The 21,045-nt window shown below is 39.1% G+C and overlaps 1 protein-coding gene across 2 annotated transcripts in view; it reads left to right on the plus strand.

Annotated features, from left to right (window-relative positions):
• adad1 (adenosine deaminase domain containing 1 (testis-specific)) overlaps positions 1–21,045 on the plus strand; it is a 41,856-nt gene that overhangs the window by 13,167 nt on the left and 7,644 nt on the right. For both annotated transcript variants that reach the window (XM_024280982.2, XM_024280972.2), the window contains 7 exons: positions 2,274–2,345; positions 2,838–2,963; positions 3,481–3,604; positions 13,731–13,901; positions 17,449–17,524; positions 17,642–17,798; positions 18,008–18,242. In XM_024280982.2, the coding sequence (XP_024136750.1) occupies positions 2,274–2,345; positions 2,838–2,963; positions 3,481–3,604; positions 13,731–13,901; positions 17,449–17,524; positions 17,642–17,798; positions 18,008–18,242 (961 nt within the window). The remainder of the gene's footprint in view (positions 1–2,273; positions 2,346–2,837; positions 2,964–3,480; positions 3,605–13,730; positions 13,902–17,448; positions 17,525–17,641; positions 17,799–18,007; positions 18,243–21,045) is intronic.

The following is a 21,045-nucleotide window of genomic DNA, read 5'->3' on the forward strand; positions in this document are numbered from 1 at the left end:
CACGGAACGGTGCCGGTGTAGGTAGCATATGTGCTCGGCCTGTCAGATCGGCTCGGTAGCTTGCGCATAGTTGACGTGTAAGATTCTGATTGGTCCGGACCATTAGACCACTGTCACGTGACACGGGGAATTACACACTTCCGCCATAACAATGCACGGATTCTTCCCGAGTAAAAAAACCAAGGAGGTCCGAACAAATATGTTAAGAATCACAAAAGGAGAAGGAATATTTGCAATCAGCTGCAAAAACCTTGACAACGAAATAATCCGATGGAGAGGAATCATCACAGGATAATGATCGTTACTTTAATAGAGAGAAATCAGGCTGGGAAGCATGAAGTTTGAGCTAAAGTGGGTGCTTGCAAGTAGCATGCTAGCTTGTTGTTGGTCGCACATTAAAAATAAAAGAAAGCTGTTATTCGCACGTATTTTTTTCTAAATACATCCTGCCAATGTTGAACTTCTTTCTGGTCGCACGGACCGGATGAAGTCCCGCTAGAATATGCAGCTCACGTTCTGCTCCGTTACACAAACACTTAGAAGAGCAGACGTTAGTGAAGGAGCAGTCAATGCCAAAATAATAAATAATAGCCTGAGCAGATCTTAACACTTTTTCTTTTCTTTTTAAAAAACTAAACTTTATTGTAAACGTCAGTTTCAGTTAGGGATGTCCGAGTCAGGTTTTTTTTAGGCCCGATCCGATTCCGAGTCATTTGATTTTGTGTATCTGCCGATAGCGAGTCCCGATCTGATACTTTTATAAGACATTTAAAACATGAATAAACTGAAGAAACAGATTAGTGTTGTCCCTTATTTATATTTCATTAACCTTCCTTTATCATTAAAAACTTAAATAAAACACTTCTGTGAAGTAGCTTTAATAAGCAAGTGAAAATACAGCAAATATAAACTAGGAACAAAATACAATTTTCTTTTACTTATACAAGTGTTAATTAGTCAGGTGATAAGGTTTAGTGAATTTAGCTTTAACATCTTTAGAGCTTTTGAACATTTTTGACCAAATGTGATTCCTGTCCTCATTTAAAATTCTTAAAAATAAATTATGACTTTGTTTTAGCATGAAATTTGATGAGTGTTCATGAATAGCTGATATCATTATTAGTTTTCATTTATTAGTTTTATTTATTTAGTTATTTTTAAGATTATGTGCTTATTTTTTAAGTTCTTAAGACATCACATTTTCGGTTTTATTACCACAGTAGTTAATTTTCTTAACTGTTATTTCTCTGTCAGATAAATAAAACAGGCATATCAAAGGACAGCTCGGGTCCTAAGGAATTAAATCACGGCGCTAGCATGTAGCAGTTAGCAGCTGCTGTTTAGCCATCTGTCTGCAGCATGAAGAGCTTCACATTAAAAAGAAACAAAAACTCTGTCTTTTTCTGTTGAAATGCCTTTATAGGTTGTTGTTTGAGTTATAACAAACCAATAGAGATATTTGCTGTGAGTTTAAAGTGTTTTTAAAAGAGTTATTGGTCCCAGAAGTTAGCTTTCTAGCTAGCTTTGTTTACATTAGCCTTCTGCTTGAGCTGCTGCCGTTTTCTGCTGCGTTTTCTGGTGATGACATTTTGTGATCTTTTCATGACATGCAGACTTGTAGTGGAGTAATTATCCATAACAATTACATTAAATATAAAGCTCTGATCATAATGAGAATAAATGAAATATCCGATCCTGATCGGACAAAGGAGTCCGATTCCGATCGAGTCCCCGATCACGTGATCGGCCCCGATTTCCGATCACGTGATCGGATCGGGACATCCCTAGTTTCAGTACAGAAAAACTGCAAATTAGCCAACTCGTTTGTTACCGTTGTGTGACGTCATCACTAGTCGCAAGCCCCCCAAGCCGTTCTGACAGGCCAAGCACTTATGTTACCTACACCGGTCTGGTGGTTGAGGACCACTGATATAGAACATACAATGAGTTGTACTCATATTTTGTCATTAATTGAAATGTTTTTGCTTTGAATGTGTTTTATGATTGATTTCTTGCTTAACTGGTTGTCAATGATTTTTCCTTAAAAAAAAAATGTCTATAGAAATGTTTTAATTTGTTTGACATTTTAGGTTTTCTTTTCATCTACCAAACATAATTGTTTTTTTAATTCAAATTAATAGACGTGTTATTCAGATCCATCTATGATCTCAATTTGATTAGTTCATCATTCACTACATTGATGCCCAACCCATTTGTATACATTACAAATCATTGTCTTTTTATTTTTCCATGCCTGCTACGAATATCTCCAGACGTCCCGCCTCCCCTGCCACTGAAAGAGGAATCCTGTGTTGGTGGCAGCTGTCATAACAGACCCAGTTATGGTATTTTGGAATCTTAAAATCCCTAATTCCCATTTGAGAGAGCTAAACTGTTAGTGTTGACTATATTTTATCTGTATATGACCAAAAATCTATATGTTTTATAACACACAGTGTTTTTTCATTTGTAGATTGTACTCTTACTCTAAAACATGTGACCCCAAACATTTCAAAAAGTCATAATCACCCATCTCTCTAAGATATATTTACCCTGTTATTGCTGAAGCCATCTGTGTTATGCCTCTATTCTGCATTTGGAATATTCATAATAAAATGCTAAATTCATGTTTTCCTTTGCTAGCAGTGTGGATTCTATAAATTATGCTTCAGTTTTTACAATAACTTTAGAAGGAAAAATGGAAGTGATACAAATGCTGTGAGGAAAACATAAAATACACTGCGTTTAGATTAAATCATTCTGTCTTTTTTGTTTTGTCTATTAAGAAATTAGTTTAAGTTTGAATGCCTTCTATGTTTTGGTGGTTATCTTGTTAGAAGCAAAGGTTCCAGTCAACATGCAGATTCCCCATGCGGTCAGGGCTCAGCTCACCAGACTGATGAGTTTCCACCCTGAGTTCTCGGGCTGTGCAGACACCATAGCAGCTTTTGTGATTCAGGCTGGTAAGTAAATAACTCTTATAAAAGCTTTCATACTTTTTTCTCTTAAAATGTTTGCTGATGTGTTTTACATTATTTTTTGGCCCTATCTCTATATGACCCTAACCTGGTCAAATTCAGAGGATTTAAGTGTGCTTTTAATGACTTTTCTATTTTGGACAACCTACATTGCCTACAAAACTACTTTGATTATCTTTAGTGTTAGTCAGCACTTGTTTTTAAAATGTTGATCATTTGTGGCTTGATAGTCTGTAACCAAGATTCATCACAGGTTACACATTGCAAGGCAAAAACAGTTTTTTCCCCCCATCATCACTTAGTTTTTTAAAGAGATGTTGATGTCAATGGGTATAGAATTCAGCCTTTTATATTATCACTTTGGCTGATTAAATATTTAGACTTGTGCTATCTAGTCAAATAAAAATGTTTACAATGTTTATAGTCCTTTCTTTTCATTTTAAAGAGCGTTTAAATGAATGAAGCTGTTGTGTGACGTGCACACCTCCTTTGATCTTCCAAGGCAGTGAATGCAAGGTGGTGGCCCTTGGCACAGGAGGCTTTAATACTAGAGAGAATATCTCATCAAATGGTCGGATTTTGCACGATTCCCATGCAGTTGTGACTGCAAGGAGGTCGCTCATGAGGTTAGTTCTGAATCAAATTCTGAGTCATGTGTTTTAGATTAAGCAAAATGTCATTGTTCAATTTCTAACATATATTTATCAATGAAATTACATGTACATTATGTTTATATGGTTATATAACTGAAATCGAAGGTTTTCTTATTCTTCACAAGTGCAATATTACATTACTATGGTCACCAGAACAGCCTACCATTATCCTACGATGTTCATACTTTAGATTTTGTATTATTTAGTTTTTTAATTTTTACATAGATTTTTATGTCATATGTCAAAGAAACGAGATGAAAAAGAGGTTTCACTGCATATGGAAAACTATGAACACATGCAAAAACAGTCAATGAAAATATTTCAGCCTTGATGAATTTGGCTTCTGCTCTTGGAGCATAGTGTCTTCATATCAGAGCTGTGGTCCACATCTCGACATCAGATCATGAGCTGTCCTGTCATCAAACTCTTCTATCAATTGCTACTGTTAAGGGTCGTCATAGCAAACCATCCAACCCCATCTAATCCTACTCCCTGCATTTCTTCAAGGGCATTTGTCAAAGGTTTACATGTTGACACCCAGGTCTGCCATCTCTACCTAAAGCTCTACCTAACCCCAGGCTCACACGGCTGGCGTTACAGCTCTGATGCGAGCGCTGCAGTCTTTACATAATTTTAAAAGTGCGAGAGAAAATCCCACTGCAGACGTCCACGTCCTGTGTCTGCGGTCAGGCCTCTACGGAGCTGCAAATATGTTTCGTTTGGTTCAAAATTTGCCGGACGACGCAGCTGAACCGCAGCAAATAAAGGGGGGTTTAGCTTGAACGTATGTGAGTTTGGAGTTTTGCGAGGTCGGCAGGAGAGTCTGTAGCTGCAGCCAACCAGGAGCTAGTATGAGTCATTGGCTGTAGCTAGACCGCTCCCGCATGGCACCTGAGCTGTGATGCTAGCCGTGTGAGCCCGGGGTCAGAACAGGTCAAGTCACACCTGTCATAGCTATGGTGTTTGACATAGATGGATCAATGCTTGAGGAAGTGACAAAGGGTAGTGTCTTTTTTTTTTTTACTATCTTAACTTACAGAATGGATTTGCAATTGGCATCTGTATTATGGGAGAATGGAAATACTCAGAGTTTATTTTGTTGTGAGCTTGTTTTAACCTTCTTAATTTGGGGAAGGGCAGGGTCTTCAAAAGCTTTTAGAGTAAGAGACTATTAAGGAGAAAGTAGGAGGCTACCACTACAAGATGCAGGGCATTGACTGAGGGGAAGTCTGGGGGTCCTCTCTCAGGTAATCTTTGACAATTAGAGCCCACAAAATGTGTTTTTCAGGCATCTAGGGCATTTTTTCAGCTGCTTTGAAAGTAGTAGAAACAGGAGATTAAGTACTTAACTTCTAGTCTATCACTGTTGACAACTGTGATTTCCTCCAACCTGTTTTCCTGTGAGTCTTTATCTGCTACACAACTTCCAAAATGGTTGACGAGGAACCCTTGAAAGACCATTGTTTGTAAAGTAAACTTACTTGTAACATACCACCAGAAGACCTGATCAATTTAGAATTGAGTAATTTAATTGTGTTTTTGAACACCCGGCACATCGGGGGAGATTGAGTTGTGGACACTCAGGGGTTCAGGCGGTGACGTGGAGGGATACTGAACCAGGCATCGGTATGTGATGACTTGGGAATGAGAATGTGTTGTCTGTAAACATGTCCAATGCACATGCGTGTGTAACGGGATCCGTTTGATTGTTTTTTCGGGAGCGTCAATTAATTTAGTCACCCGAGCAGTAATGTGTATGCTACATGGAGTTGCAACGGGGCAAGAACAACAATAAATGATTCATAAACTTCTCATCAGTATTGTGATTGGTCAGTTTAAATGTAATATAAATATAGTTATGGAGACTGTGCACCAATCTGCTCTGGCTAATATAGTATGACTGACTGAGATGTTTCACATACTCCTATAATAAAGTTGCAGACACAGGGATATACAGTATGCCACAAAAGCGAGCACACACCTCACATCTCAGCAAACATTTAGTTATATCTTTTCATTGGACAACACTGCATAAATGACTGTTTGACATAATGAACAGTAGTCAGACTAAAGTTAGTATAGCAGTGTAAATTTACTGTCCCCTCAAAATAACTAAAATACAGCCAATAATGGTTGAACCCCTGGCAACTAAAGTGAGTACACCCCTAAGTAAAAATGTGAAATGTCAATATTTTGTGTGGCCACCATCATTTCCCAGCACGGCTTGAAGTCTCCTGGCCATAGAGTTCACCAGACCTTCACAGGTTTCCAGTGGAATCCTCTTCCACTCCTCCATCACAACATCACGGAGATGGTGGACATTTCACACCTTGTGCCTTCCTTTTCAGGATTCCCAAGAGGTGTTCTATGGGGTTTAGGTCTGGAGATATGCTTGGCCAGTCCATCACCTTTACCCTCAGCCTCTTTAGCAAGCCGGTGGTCATGTAGGAGGTGTGTTTGGGGTCATTATCATGCTGGAACACTGCTCTGTGGCCCAGTTTCCAGAGGGAGGGGATCATGCTCTGCTTCAGAATGTCACAGTACATGTTAAAATTCATGTTTCCCTTAATGAACTGTAACTCCCCAATACCAGCAGCACTCATGCTGTGCCAGATCATGACACTCCCACCACCATGTTTGACGGTAGGCAAGATGCACTTGTCTTTGTACTCCTCACCTGGTTGCCGTCACACACACTTGGCACCATCTGAACCAAATAGGTTTATCCTGGTCTCATCAGACCACGGGACATGGTTCCAGTAATCCTGGTCCTTAGTTTTCCTGTCTGCAGCAAACCATTTGCGAGCTTTCTTGTGCATCATCTTTAGAAGGGGCTTCCTTGTAGGATGAAAACCATGCAGAGCAATTTGATGCAGTGTGCGGCGTACGCTCTGAGCACTGACAGGCTGACCTCCCATCCCTTCAATCTCTGCAGCAATGCTGGACGCACTCATCCGTCTGTTTTCCAAAGCCAGTCTTTGAATGTGACGCTGACAACGTGCACTCAGCTTCTTTGGCTGACCATGGCGAGGCCTGTACTGAGAAGAACCTGTTCTCTTAAAGTGCTGGATGATCTTGGCCACTGTGCTGCAGCACAGTTTCAGAATCCTGACTTATATCCTAGGTCAAGGGTCCCCAACTAATTTGGCAAGAGGTCCAGTAACATACGCTCGTATTGTCATTTCAGTTCGCGTATTTTCCATGTACGTGTTCTTATCCTGGTGGGTAATTTATGTCAAAAGTTTTGGGTTTTGTCTCATAGCGACGCTAAAAGGGTCTCGGGGTCTCGGGGTCTGGACCCGGACTGCGGTCCGCCAGTTGGGGACCCCTGGCCTAGGCCATCTTTATGTAAAGCAAAAACTCTTTTTTTCAGGTCTGAGTTGAGAGTTGTTTGCCATGAGGCGCCATGTTGAACTTTCCGTGGCCGGTAAAGAGGGTGGAAGAGCTTTTATACCAGATTTAACTCACCTGCTAGCTGGTGACACGTGAGACAGTGTAACACTAATGGTTCACATGACAAAGGGAAAGGAAAATTATCAATTGTGCTCAATTGTACACTTTCACTTGGGGGTGTACTCACTTTTGTTGCCAGGAGTTCAACTATTATTGGCTGTATTTTTATTTATTTTGAGGGGACAGTAAATTTAAACCGCTATACTAACGTTAAACTGACTACTGTTCAATGTGTCAAACAGTCATTATGTAGTGTTGTCCTATGAAAGGATATAACTAAGATGTGAGGGGTGTGCCAGTTTTACAACAATTGTGTAGAGCTGAGCAATATGGCCAAAAAAGTAATCTGATTTTTTTTCATTCCAAATTTGATTTTCGATTTTAATTGAATTTTTACTTTCCTCCCCTTTTATTTTTTAACAAAGGTTACAAATGACAGAATATTTTTTAACAAAAACAATTTTTTATTTTAATGTGTTTTTTGGAAAGTGGCTTAAAGACAAAATGCAGCTAAATACAAGCTGTAAAAATGTTTGTAGAACAATGTAGCTGGTGTTTTGTTAGCTACCGCTAGCTTAAAGATTCCTATAAAGAGAAATAATACAATCATTTAGCACAGCTAAAAAGACTCCTTTACACCCTCAGAGGAGAGCTGTCAGTCAGTCACCTGCTGTCTGAACCTGATGAGGACTAGGACTAGAATCGAACCACGATTCTTACTTTTTAATTTAATATTTGTTTCTGTGCCTGTCTTTTTACTGGATGTATACTTCTTCTTTTCCTTTCGGCTTTTCCCTTCAGGAGTCGCCACAGCGAATCAGTTTCCTCCATCTAAGCCTGTCTTCAGCATCCTCCACTCTAACACCAGCCACCTTCATGTCTTCATTCACTGCATCCATAAACCTCCTCTTTGGTCTTCCTCTAGACCTCTTTCCTGCAGCTCTAGACTCAGCATCCTTCTACCAATATATTCACTGTCTCTCCTCTGAACATGTCCAAACCATCTCAGTCTGGCCTCTCTGACTTTATCTCCAAAACCTCTAACATGTGCTGTCCCTCTGATGTATTCATTCCTGATCCTATCCATCCTGGTCACTCCCAAAGAGAACCTCAGCATCTTCATCTCTGCTACCTCCAGCTCTGCTTCCTGTCTTTTCTTCAGTCCCACTGTTTCTAGTCCAAACAACATGGCTGGTCTCACCACAGTCTTGTACACCTTTCCTTTCATTTGTGCTGAAACTCTTCTGTCACACATCACACCTGACACTTTTCTCCACCCATTCCAACCTGCTTGCACTCTCCTCTTCACTTCTTTTCCACACTCTCCATTACTCTGTACTGTTGACCCTAAATACTTAAACTCCTCCACCTTCTTTATCTCTTCTCCCTGTAACCTCACTCTTCCACTCTGGTTCCTCTCATTCACACACATGTACTCTGTCTTACTGCGGCTAACCTTCATTCCTCTCCTTTCCAGGGCAAACCTCCACCTCTCTAACTCCACCTCCACCTGTTCCCTGCTCTCACTACAAATCACAATATCATCTGCAAACATCATAGTCCATGGTGATTCCTGTCTAACCTCATCCGTCAGTCTGTCCATCACCATTGCAAACAGGAAGGGGCTCAGAGCTGATCCCTGATGTAATCCCACCTCCACCTTGAACTCCTCTGTCACCCCTACAGCACACCTCACCACTGTCTTACAGCCCTCATACATGTCCTGCACTGCTCGGACATACTTCTCTGTCACTCCAGACTTCCTCATACAATACCATAGTTCCTCTCTGGGCACTCTGTCATAAGCTTTCTCCAGATCTACAAAGACACAGTGGAGCTCTCTCTGACCTTCTCTGTACTTCTCTATCAACATCCTCAAAGCAAATGTTGCATCTGTAGTGCTCTTTCTTGGCATGAAACCATACTGCTGCTCACAAATGTTCACTTCTGCTCTTAGTCTGGCTTCCACTACTCTTTCCCACACCTTCATTGTATGGCTCATCAGCTTTATTCCTCTGTAGTTACCACAACTCTGCACATCTCCCTTATTCTTAAAAATGGGCACCATCACACTTCTCCTCCATTCCTCAGGCATCTTCTCACCACCTAAGATCCTGTTGAACAACCCGGTCAAAAACTCCACTGCCATCTCTCCTAGACACTTCCATACCTCCACAGGTATATCATCAGGACCAAGAGCCTTTCCACTCTTCATCCTCTTCAAAGCCCCTCTCACTTCACCTTTACTAATCTTTCTTACTTCCTGCTCCACAACCGTCACCTCTTCTACTCTTTGTTCTCTCTCATTCTCTTCATTCATCAACTCTTCAAAGTATTCTTTCCATCTTTCCATTACACCACTGACACCTGTCACCACATTACCATTCCTATCCTTGATCACCCTAACCTGCTGCATGTCCTTCCCATCTCGATCTCTCTGCCTTGCTAGTCTGTACAGGTCAGTCTCTCCCTCCTTACTACCCAACCTAGCGTACAAGTCATCATAAGCTTTTTTACTGGATGTATACAAATGTCAATATTTGTATTAAATCATAATCATTTATACTTGTATTTAGAACAAGAGATCAGAATCAACAAAACTGATAAACAAAGATTTTGAAAGAAATGTTGCCTTTTTTTTTTTTTTTTGGTCAACCTTAAGTTTGGCCGTAATATGAACAACATAAAAAAATAATACTTGTTTTTGATCATTTAATAACAAAAGCTGAAAATTCTCTCCACAGTTTTCTATCCCCAAAGTTCTTCAACATTTTACGTTCTAAGCATTACATATTGATGCAGCGCCCGTATAAAAAAAGTAGTTTGTTTCTGCGGCGGAATCAGTGGCTTCACATGAATTACTGTACATCCACCTTTCAGCAGCGCGAGGCTGCGTTTCTCCACTTCAGAATCTGCTGGAGTTTCATTAATTGTGTCAACTGTTGAAGAGTTGCCATAACTGAAATAAAGTAAACACTGCAGCTAAAGCTCTGGTGTCGAAGCAAATTATTTTTTTTTCAGAAGTTATGAGCGGAACTTTAGTCTCAGTTTATGAACTGAAAAAAAAAACCTCTCACTAGTCTTATTTTGAAAACTGGAAGCTTCACCTACACGAAGATGTGTTTACTTCTGGTGACGGTACCGCGGCTCTTTCCGTTTTGTTTTAGTTTGTAAACTTATACTTAGAGCTGTCAGGCGATTAAAATTTTGAATCACGATAAATCGCATTGTCCGTAGTTAACTCTCAATTAATCGCAAATTAATATGTGGCCTTTTTTTTGAAAAAAATGTGTGCTTCGTGGAATTTATCAGTTCTACATTTTTTAAAACAAAAATGGCAAAACTAATAGTTTTCATCAGAAATACTTTATTTTGTAACATTGTATTGAGATAAACTTTCTTAACAATAAAAGGCTGTAACATAAAATGCCTAACAAAAGCCCAAGTGCAAGTGAAGGGCATTTTAAATTCAAAACTTCAATCAACGTTCAGTAAAATAAAATAAAAAACATCAAAAATAACATTTCCATAACACTTTCATGTTCATTTTTTGTCAGGACCAAATCTTTTCCTCCTCTGCTGAACTACAGTAATAAATGAAATAGAGATTTATCATTTCCAATAAACTTTTGTTTTTTAAAACATTAAAGACTGAGAAAAGCGGGATACACTGTGGATAGTTTGACAGCCGCCGCGTTCTCTGGCTGCAGCTCGATGCAGCGACGTGTCCAGCGGAGCTCACGCCATGAATGTGCCGGCAGACAGACCGCTATGCTGGGGCTGGATCACGCTTAAACCTCCAGAACTTTGGGATATTTTCTATATTTTCGCGCGGCGAAAGAGGGACGGGCCACACACTCAAAGCTGAGATTTATCTTTTCATCTACAAATAACTGGCGTTGTTTAAACTACATTTAAAACATCCCCCGGTGCGCTTGCTGTTCGGAACGTCGGGGGTCCGCAGCTCTCGGGACGCGGCGCCGGACGCGAGCCGGTACCACCAGACGTGGTACGGGACGCGAACCGGAGCCGGGTTAGGGTGCAGGAACTCTCTCGCCAGGCACTTCAGCTCGGTGGTTGGAGACCCGCCCGGCCGGTGAGTTGGTGGGCGATGAGGGACGCCTGCGCGGTGTGGAAAGGCTTGTATGAGAAAATCCGCGATTAATGCGTCAAAAAAATTGTCGACGTCACCCACATGTCAAATTAATGCATAATTAACGCGACAAATGTGACAGCCCTACTTATAATCCAACATTAATCTGCATTTCAGAGCAAAAATACATCATCCCCAGATGATATTTTGATCATATTTTACTACAATTTACTATATTTGTAAAACTCGTGAATCAGCGATCTTGGACGTCGCAAATATTGGTACTCGATTTTTTGGAAGCAGATCGCGAATATTCCAGCACCCGGATACTCGTTATAGCCCTAACGAGGACAAGTGTTTTCTAGAATTTTTTTTAAAGAAAATGAAATTGCATAAAATCAATTAATAAATAGTATGAACATGTCTTTATTGTCTTCTAACTGTAAACTCAAAACATGCAAAGAAAACAAGGACAGATCTAGATAAGGGGGGCAGATCGACAGAAGATGCTCTCCTTCTTAATTCTTTCTCCAGATGATTCATTTTTATATGAAATAATAACAAAGAGCTTAAAAACATTTCAATCTTTCATATGAAGACGGGGGCCGCAAATTATCATCCTGCGGGCCGCAGATGGCCCGCGGGCCGCGAGTTTGAGACCCCTGATCTAAAACATACGATTTGAATTAATCTATAATATCGCCCAGCCGTACAGTTGTGTTATTTTGTTTTCTTTATCCATCAAACTTTTATCAGTATTTTATTCTTTCTATTTATTTTCTATTCTTTCTCTTTTTCACAAACTGCAAGTGGTCGTGGACCGCTGAACCTCGACTTCAACAGCAACGTAAAGTAATTTAAATACTGATCGTCATGATAGAAAAGTCAAAAGTCAAAATATTGGGATTGTAGCTCCTTAATGACAACACTGCGCACGTTTTCTCGAGTATGGGCATATCTTAATTTCTTCATCATGAAATGCAGTAAAAACTAAAAAAAAAGGTTATATTGAACAGTTAGACTTTCAATTTGTAGTGGGAAAATGCTAAATAAGTTAGCTACCTTGTGGCTGCCTCTCACTTTGGAGGTCTTTGTTGAATTAACCGATCAATTTGTACACTTCAATTCTTCACAGCCGGTTGGTTCGTATTCCAATCTGCCTTCTACGTGGCTCTGCCTCTGAAGTCTTAAAGGATGCGAGAGCGAACACATGAACCTGATATCTAAATCCTGCAAGTTCTCGGGAACTCTTGTATTATTAGCATTATACACAACTTCCGTATGACAGTGCAATGCAATTTTGTATTCCACAGGATAAAACAAAACAAAACATATATTACACATTTCAATAACACAAATTTTCAACCAAAAGTATTTCTTCCTTTAAACATAAAAATAAACTAACTTTGTAGCTTTTCACTGACTTTTACAGTCTCATAAAATTTTCCTGATAAAACATTGTAACTAATTGTGATTAATCTCAATCCAAAAGTGTTATTTTTTTTAATCGATTGACAGCATTTATTAAAAATAATCGTACAATCTTGTGTGAGCCTAGCAATTTCACTGACAAAAAAAATTCCTTTTGAAGCATAAACTACCCAGCGACTGACTTGCATTTTGAGAAAGTGACTCGCTTTTTGCAGGTTATCTACCGTGTTTTGCAGTTTCCACTAATTGTTTTGAGTAGTGCCTTAGCAGTCGAGCTAACTTTAATACTGTTGTGAGAAATGCACAAGAACATTAGTGAAAAACTGTAGTATGATCAAATTCACCAAACAGATTAAGGGAACTATTTAACTTTTCTTTTTTATCTCTCTTGTTATAGATTTGTTTGGGTATGTGTCAACCTATGCTCAGTTTATCCACACCATAACATGTTTTTTGCAAACAAAAGACCCACTCTAGTGGAAATTGTGTACTTGGTGTTCTTGTAGTGTTTTTTTTATAATGGATGACATATAAAAGAATTTAAAATTAAAACAGCATATCTGGGTATTTCTTTAATTAAATCATGAAGGATCAGAAGCAGACAAAAAAATGCAGTTTAAAAAAGCTCTTAGTTGTGATATAGAAACTGTAATGGGTTATCCAAAGTCTCACTACTCTGCTCCATTCTGATGCATCCACTTCCAGACAAATGGATCCATGAACGTCTTCGTCTGAGCTCAAATCTGGCTCAAAACTGTATGGCCACTGTTCGCCATTTTTGTTGCACTGCTAATGCTAGCTTAGGGTTGTACAGTATAAGCTATCAGGAGAGAGTGTAAACAAATGGATCATGGGAAATAAGTAGAGACTTCCCGCCCAAAGCTCAGATGCAATTTTTGAATAATTCCTGTCGCTTTACAAAAATTCTGTCATAGAAAATAACACGTTTTTTTTGTTTTTTGGCTGAAAAACATCCTAATCACATTTAAAAGTCCACTGAAAATACTTTGAAAATACACCAAAAGATTTCTGGAGTAGGACTTTAATAGGATAGTAGAGTTTTATACATTGTCACACAACCCAAGTTGCATAACTTGACTCATTTTTACACTTTATTGGCAGATATCTCTACAGGAACTTGCTGATGTTTTACAGCAAAAATCCCACTCTGAGCCAACAGTCAGTTTACCAGCACAAGAGCAACAGCAACTTTCTCTGCTTGAAAAGTGGAATCAGCCTTCATTTGTATGTAAACATGATGCCAAAGGGTGCTGCTGTCATTCCGTCTAAACTGTAAGTATGTCATCTTTGGTTTTCTACACATACCCAATGTTGTCTTCACCACTGTAATGCAGTTCATCTTTCATGGTCTCACTGTTTTAGTGCTTTTTTTAACAGCGTATTGTAAGCCAAGCGTAATGATTGGCAGTGGACCACTGTCCATCAATCTCCTCCGTGTCATTTCTGCTGCACAGAATACGTTTAGCTTGCCAAATCTACATAAATCTTTGATAGCTAGTAGATCTTTTACATTTTATAATGTTGCACTTATTTTTCTACAAAGGTTTGAACTTTGAGTGCAAACGGACGCACAAAAGCTTTTCATAAAAAAAGGCAATAACCGTCTATAAAGGTGTATTCACTTTTGTTGGATGGGAGGAAAAGAAGTAGCATATGGCAGTAGTGTTTTACAAAAAAATGGGATAAGCTGTGAATGTCTAAATTTTTCCTTTAAAAGTTTTTGCCCTAAGCTCCTTCAAATTAAGTAAACAGTAAAGTAAAGCTATAGCTGACTGATGTACAATCGGCCAGGACCAAATTTAGACAAATTAGAGGTACGCTGTCATGAAATACACTGCCAGAAAATGTTAGGAACTGTAATAACTACTCAAACATAATGGTAAAATCCCTTAAATTCGAACCAGTAATGTACCCAAATGCATTTCTAATATCTGATTACAGTAGAATTTTATCTTATATGTGATTATTGTTTACTGTACTTTTTACATTTTTTTGTTTTTCTGTTTAAAATGGGTGGTTGTCTGTAATGTAGTCTGTTTCTTGTGTTTTTTTGTTACTTCCCATGGGACAGCAATGAAATTTAGCGCTTGTTCTAATTCTGGTATATGTACATTAGAAACTGCTGATTTAATTATGAATGTGCACTGTCCTAATTTAGATACATTTCAAGGTATATCTGAATTCTTGTACTACCTACATGAGCTTTTTTGAAGCAAATGTGAATTGTGTTTTTATTCATCACTAATTTGGTCATCCATTTAAAAATGTCCTCGTGCATTTGGGCCGATGATCAAAGAACAGCGGTTTAATCCCTGCTCCCCCACTCAACCATCGCTGTGTCCTTTGACCAGACACTTCACCCTCCCTGCCTCCAGGGTGGCTCCACTTGGGTGTGAATGTGTATGAATGTCCCGGTGAATGTCAGAGGGACCGTAGACGAGTACTGACAGGTACGCCTCTGTCAGTCTGCCCTGGTTTCTGGGATAGGATAGGCCTTTTATTGTCATTGTCACAAGATAAGGAAATTGGAGCCGCCGTTTCAGTGCAAAAATAAAAGCAAGACATAGTATGGCATAAAATCCAGTGCAGTTATGACACACGATTAGAATGTGTGTTTGGTGTTGTCTGCATTTTTTGACCGAATTTCACCGCAAAATGAACTCATTAACCATCACCTTTCTGTCTGTGCCAAATTTTGGGGATAAACGCCTGGGCTGCACTTGTATGTGGGCCTATGTCAATATTAGCTTTTTTTTTTTCCTCTCTCATTGTTTTGTGGGTGACACGCTGGCTCTTGTATGATGTCATGAAGTGGGCGGCAACCTCAGGAAGCAAAAGGTGGTGTCTCATAGATCAAGTCGTTTTACTTGTGGGTATGAAAAGAGTTAACAAAAATATTTCGGATTTCATAAGTAATTTGTTTTTTAGTGTTCCAAAAGTAATATATGATAATGTAAATGCATATAGTTTACTCTGAAAGACTTAGGAAAATCATGTCCCCCTCCGATGAAAATCCTGGTTTTTTTTGTTTGTTTCAACATGTATGTGTGGCATTTTTCTTATCAAAGAGAGCAAATGTAATAAGAAATCATTTGGCTTTTGCATTTCTGAGTATTTCTCCTTTTAAATCGCTTTCAATCAAACTGTCACTGAAAAACGGAAAAATCGCCACCAGACTCTACAGAGCTTCTTGATGTGACCCCAGAAATCCGAACTGCTGCTCATTTGACTGCAGCTGCGGATTGTAAAACCACAAAGTTCGTCACTTCCTCGTCCAAGCTGAAATCCAGCTCCATGGTTTTTCCTGGCTTAAAGTAAGGTGGTGTCTCAAACTTGTGTAATTTAACTTTTGCTCCCCCAAGAAAATGTATTACAATTTTACTATTTTAGCAGGTATATTTCCATAAATAAAAAAGAAAAAAAAAATTATATTTAATTTCAATTTTATTCTTAATTTTCTTCTATGTGCTTCTTAGTAAACAACACCTCATGGAAACTAACACATAGGGCTGTGGATCATCGCTTAGGTGGCGATTCGATTCACGAATCAAACCACGATTCTTACTTTTTAATGGAACGTTCATTGCTATTTGTATGTCTATTTACTGGATGGATGAAAATTGAAATTATTTGCATCTAATCCTCTTTTATACCTTAATTCAGAACAGGAGCTCAGAATCAGCAAAACTTATTAAAAAAAAAACACAAAGAAAAAAATGTTGTCATTTTAACCTTTTTATTGGTCAATCTTCTGGTTCAGCAGTAACATAAACAACATAAACGTGATGAAAATCACTGCTGTTTTAAATCATTTAACAGCAAAACCTGAAAAAGTTCTCCACAGTTTTCTTTCCTCAAAGTTCTTCAAGATTTTATGTTCTAATTATCACATATTGAAGCAGAGTCCGTATGAAAAGTCTTTTTTTCGCAGCAGAATCAGCTGATTCACATTGATGACATCCACCTTTCAGCAGCGTGAGGCTGCGTTTCTTCAGAATAAGCTGGAGTTTTGTTAATTGCGTCAAATGTTGGACAGTTACCATAGCCAAAAGAATGTAAACAGTGGAGCTAAAGCTCCGATGTTAAAGCTAAGTCATTTTTTCAGAAGTTATGTCTGTGAGCAGAACTTCAGTCTCAGTTTCTGAACAGAAAAAAGCTCTCGCTAGTTTTACTTTGAAAACCGGAAGCTTCATCGTCACGAAGATGTGTTTACTTCCGTTAGCAGTACCGCGGCTCTTTGTTTTAGTTCGTAAACTTAAAATCCTACATTATAATCCTACATTAATCTGCATTTCAGAGCAAAAATACATCGTTCCCAGGTGATATTTTGATCATATTTTACTAAAATTTACTACATTTATAAAGATCGCGAATCAGCGATCTTGGACGTCGCGAATATTTGTACTCAAATTTTCGGGAGCAAATCGTGGATTCCCCGAGTACCCGGATAGTGGTTACACCCCTAGTGTTGATATATTTTGAATATATATTCCATTAATATAATGCAACTACATTGTATGTAATTGTTGACAGTGGGGGGAGGGGTACTGTTTGTATTTGTGGTGAAAATTATGTTTAAAAGAAACTGAATAAATATATTTAAACACCAAAATTTTGTCTTAATGTTTAACACTGTTACCTCTGCTGAGTGGATGTACTATCCCTGTTACAAATGTTTGTCCAGTTTGTGTGCAAACATTTGTCTTTCTGGTTCTGCCTGCTGTCTCTTTGATGCCTATGGGTCATTTTCAGCTAAAAAACCATAAAATTGCTACAAAAAATGTAAACCTATTTAATTAAAATTGGCCTCTTTTTACAGGTACTTGAACCCACTTTCTATCTCGGCTTGGAAAGTCAGCAATGAGATTGGCCTGCACCTGATGGTAGAGGGCAAGGTGTAGTAATTTAAACGACTAAATCCTTTAGACCTGTTTTGCCATAGTATGATTTTTTTATTTAAAAAAAATCTGCATAGGTTAATGATGATAATCTACACTGTTTTTCTTTCACAGCTGGTCTCGGTTTTCTCATCAGAGGTAGAAAACCTGGCTTTCAAGGTGGTTAGCATGTCCACGGCAGACAAAATCACTCAGTGGCAGGTGATAGGATATCAGGGAGCACTGCTCAGTCACTTCATTGAGCCAATCTATGCTCAAAGCATTCTCATTGGTAAGTAAAACTGCCTGCCTGTTATTTATGTAATCTGCTGCAAACAGAATTTCAGCAGAAATTAAAATATTTGTTAAAATACAAATTCTAATATCTTTATTTGGTCAATGAATCTAATTTACATCAACCAGGTTAAGTTTTAGTTTAGTCTTTTTGAAAATTGAATGCATCTGTTAAAATGTCATAATGTTATTGCTGAAATCTTGCAGGTGACTCTTGCTGCAGTGAAGTTCGTGGCATGGAGTTCTCAGTTTGTCAGCGCATGGAGGGGGTCACTTCTCAACTTCCCATGTTTTACTGCATGATGAGGCCCCTAATCAGTCTTGTGCCATCTGTGGCCAACTGCACCCCCAGCAGCAACCAGCTGACCCATTGCATTAACTGGAGTGAAGGAGACAGCACTTTGGAAGTTGTAGATGGTCTTGAGGGCAAGACTGTAGAAGAGTAAGTAAAGACTGTTTTCTCAGCTTCTTTGGCTACTATGTGATTGGCTACTTAATAACTAAATCATGATTGTAACAGAACCATAGACTGTATATAAGAATAACTGGACAGAGTAAGCCCCCCTACTTCCGTGTTCCATATAGGAAGTACCACTGGGTTGCAAAAAGGCCAAAGTCCCATTGACTTCCATTGAGAAACAGACAGTTATTTCTCAGTCATTTTATATGTCAGAATAATCATTCTTCCTCTGCTGCTTTCTGATTAACTTCTTTCTTCTAATCCAAATTTTTTTTAAAGATTTTTTTTCTATTATCACAAGTTATTAGAGTTATAAATTGACCAATCAGATGGCTCAATAACCGTTTGTTTGTGGGTCTGACGTGGAACGTGTGGGGGGTTTGAGTGACAGGCGACGGGTAGCCAATGGGAGCAGACTTCATCAATGGGTCTGTGAAGACCTTTTAACACCTACTTTACAATTCAACAATGTACCAATCATTGTCCTACTGTTGTTTTCCTCAATGGAATGTACCGATGCAGCAGTTTAAAACAACAAGAGGAGCATGCTGTCGACATTTTTAGATGAGGATTTACTCTGTAGAAATAGATTTCACTCTGAGGTTATGTGCTTTGGACTTTTTTGTTTGTTTAATGTTCGTTTTTCTTTATTTCACTGTTTTGATTGTAGCTTATAAATAATAAGTTGTGTATATGCGCATAAAATCACCAAACAAAGTTTCATCTTCGCCGCAATTTTCCAGCTTCAGCCTCAATTAGACGCAGCCGTCTGAGGAGCGCGAGACAAACTTGAAAGGACCTGGTCGTGTTTTCAAACAGAAAAAAGATCCAGCTGTTCAATTGTTAGGATGGTTATTTATTTTAAATACAGCTGAACGTGCTTCTCACGTGCATCTGATCAGACTGTAACCTGGCAGCGCATGTGAAGCAACGCTGCGGCGCGAGGGGGGCATGTGCCGTTTTACAGCGGCCTCATCCAAATGCTCCTTTTATCTTTACAAAAAGGAATAAATGTAAGTAAATCCAAAAGGACCGCTGACAGAATCAAATGTTGGAATGATTCTCCCTCAAAGGCTTGAACAATGACTTGTACAATCAGCCCAGTCTCAGTAAAATGCGTACATATGCCACGATTTGGGAAATACTGTGTATAATATACGCCAAAACTGGTTTTTGCGTGCATATAATACGCGCGGTCCTAAACATGTTAAAATGTGTTTTCCACGATTGACACGTCCCCTGGTGGAGGCGTGAGCATCACAGACAGCCCCACAAACGAACAATTTGCTTTTCTAACCCTCACCATAACCGTAATCCTAACCTCAACCAGGAACGACGTCATTTAGAAAAGAACCGGAGGATTTCTGACCATGTGATCAAAACGAAACCTAAAAAGTCATGTATATTGTACACCGGCGCAACCCATTCTCTACCATTGCGTATCATATGCACGCAAAAAGCATGTTTGCCGTATATTATAGACGGTATTTCAGAGTGCAAAGTCGTGGAATATGTACGCATTTTACTGAGAGTGTGTTGGTACAATTCTCCCGAGCCGCCGTGATTAAAGTAGAAGCTGTTTACATCCACGGTCTCGTGGTCGAGGCGTGGAAAGAGGCGGACGGTTGCAATAAACTCACTCCTGATTGGCGACAGTACTTCCTATAGATTCCATGAGTCAGCTGTGACTCAGACCAATCGCTGAAGATGGGTTGCAAATGGCGATATCCGTTTCAGGAATTGACGATGAAAGCGGCGGCCTACTTTCGCTTGGAGAGGAAGTAATGCATTTCCAATGGGGGGACCTCATTGCTCGCTCAGTCCATTATTTTTACAGTCTATGAACAGAACATATCATATTCAGCTGTATACACACGTTTTTGGAAGACATGAAGGAATTCTGTGAACAATAAATGCTTTCAGAAATATAAGTAATGATTATTTTTAATAATATGCAAAATGTAAAGTGGTCAAACAAAAGAAAATTCAAAATCCAATCAATATTGCCGTTTTTATCTTTTCCTTCAAACCAGGATAAATATATTGCTCACAAAAATTAAAGGAGCACTTTAAAGAAACACATTAGATACATCAGATCTCAATATGAAGTTGGATATCTATACAAATAACGACAGGGCAGTGTCTTAGGAACAAAAGGATGCCAAGTCTTTTAATGGAAATACAAGTTTTCAGCCAACAGAGGCTCAATTGTTGTAGACACCATAAAATCAGAGTGAAATGAAGATGTGGCAGGCTAGTCCATTTTTCCCTAAACTTCATTTCTGCAACTCAAAATGCTTTTCAGTATCTTGTGTGGCCCTCACGAGCTTGTATGCATGCTTGACAACGTGGCGGCATGCTCCTAATGAGACTTTCAGGGATGGTGGTGGAGGACCCAAACGCAGGAGACAGGACATGGTAGCAGAAACTCAAAGATTTACTTAAAGAACTCAAAACATGACAAAACCAGGAGAAAACAAACCAGTGCCGTAACAGAACAGAGCAGAGTAGATGACCTGACAATGCAGAACTGAAGACCAGACACTTAAATAGGCTGAGGACAATTAACTAAATGAAAACAGCTGTAGACCAGAACATGGTGAGACTGACTGGGAAAACAGAACATGACAAAGCTGAAGTATGGATCATGACAGAGACGACTGATGGTGTCTTGTGGCATTTCCTCCCAGATCTGCATGAGGGCATCCCTGAGCTGTTGTACAGTCTGAGGAGCAACCTGGGGACGCCTAATGGACCCAAACATAATGTCCCAGAGATGTTCTAT

The sequence above is a fragment of the Oryzias melastigma genome, linkage group LG17 (assembly GCF_002922805.2).
Source record: "Oryzias melastigma strain HK-1 linkage group LG17, ASM292280v2, whole genome shotgun sequence".
NCBI classification, from domain to species: domain Eukaryota; kingdom Metazoa; phylum Chordata; class Actinopteri; order Beloniformes; family Adrianichthyidae; genus Oryzias; species Oryzias melastigma.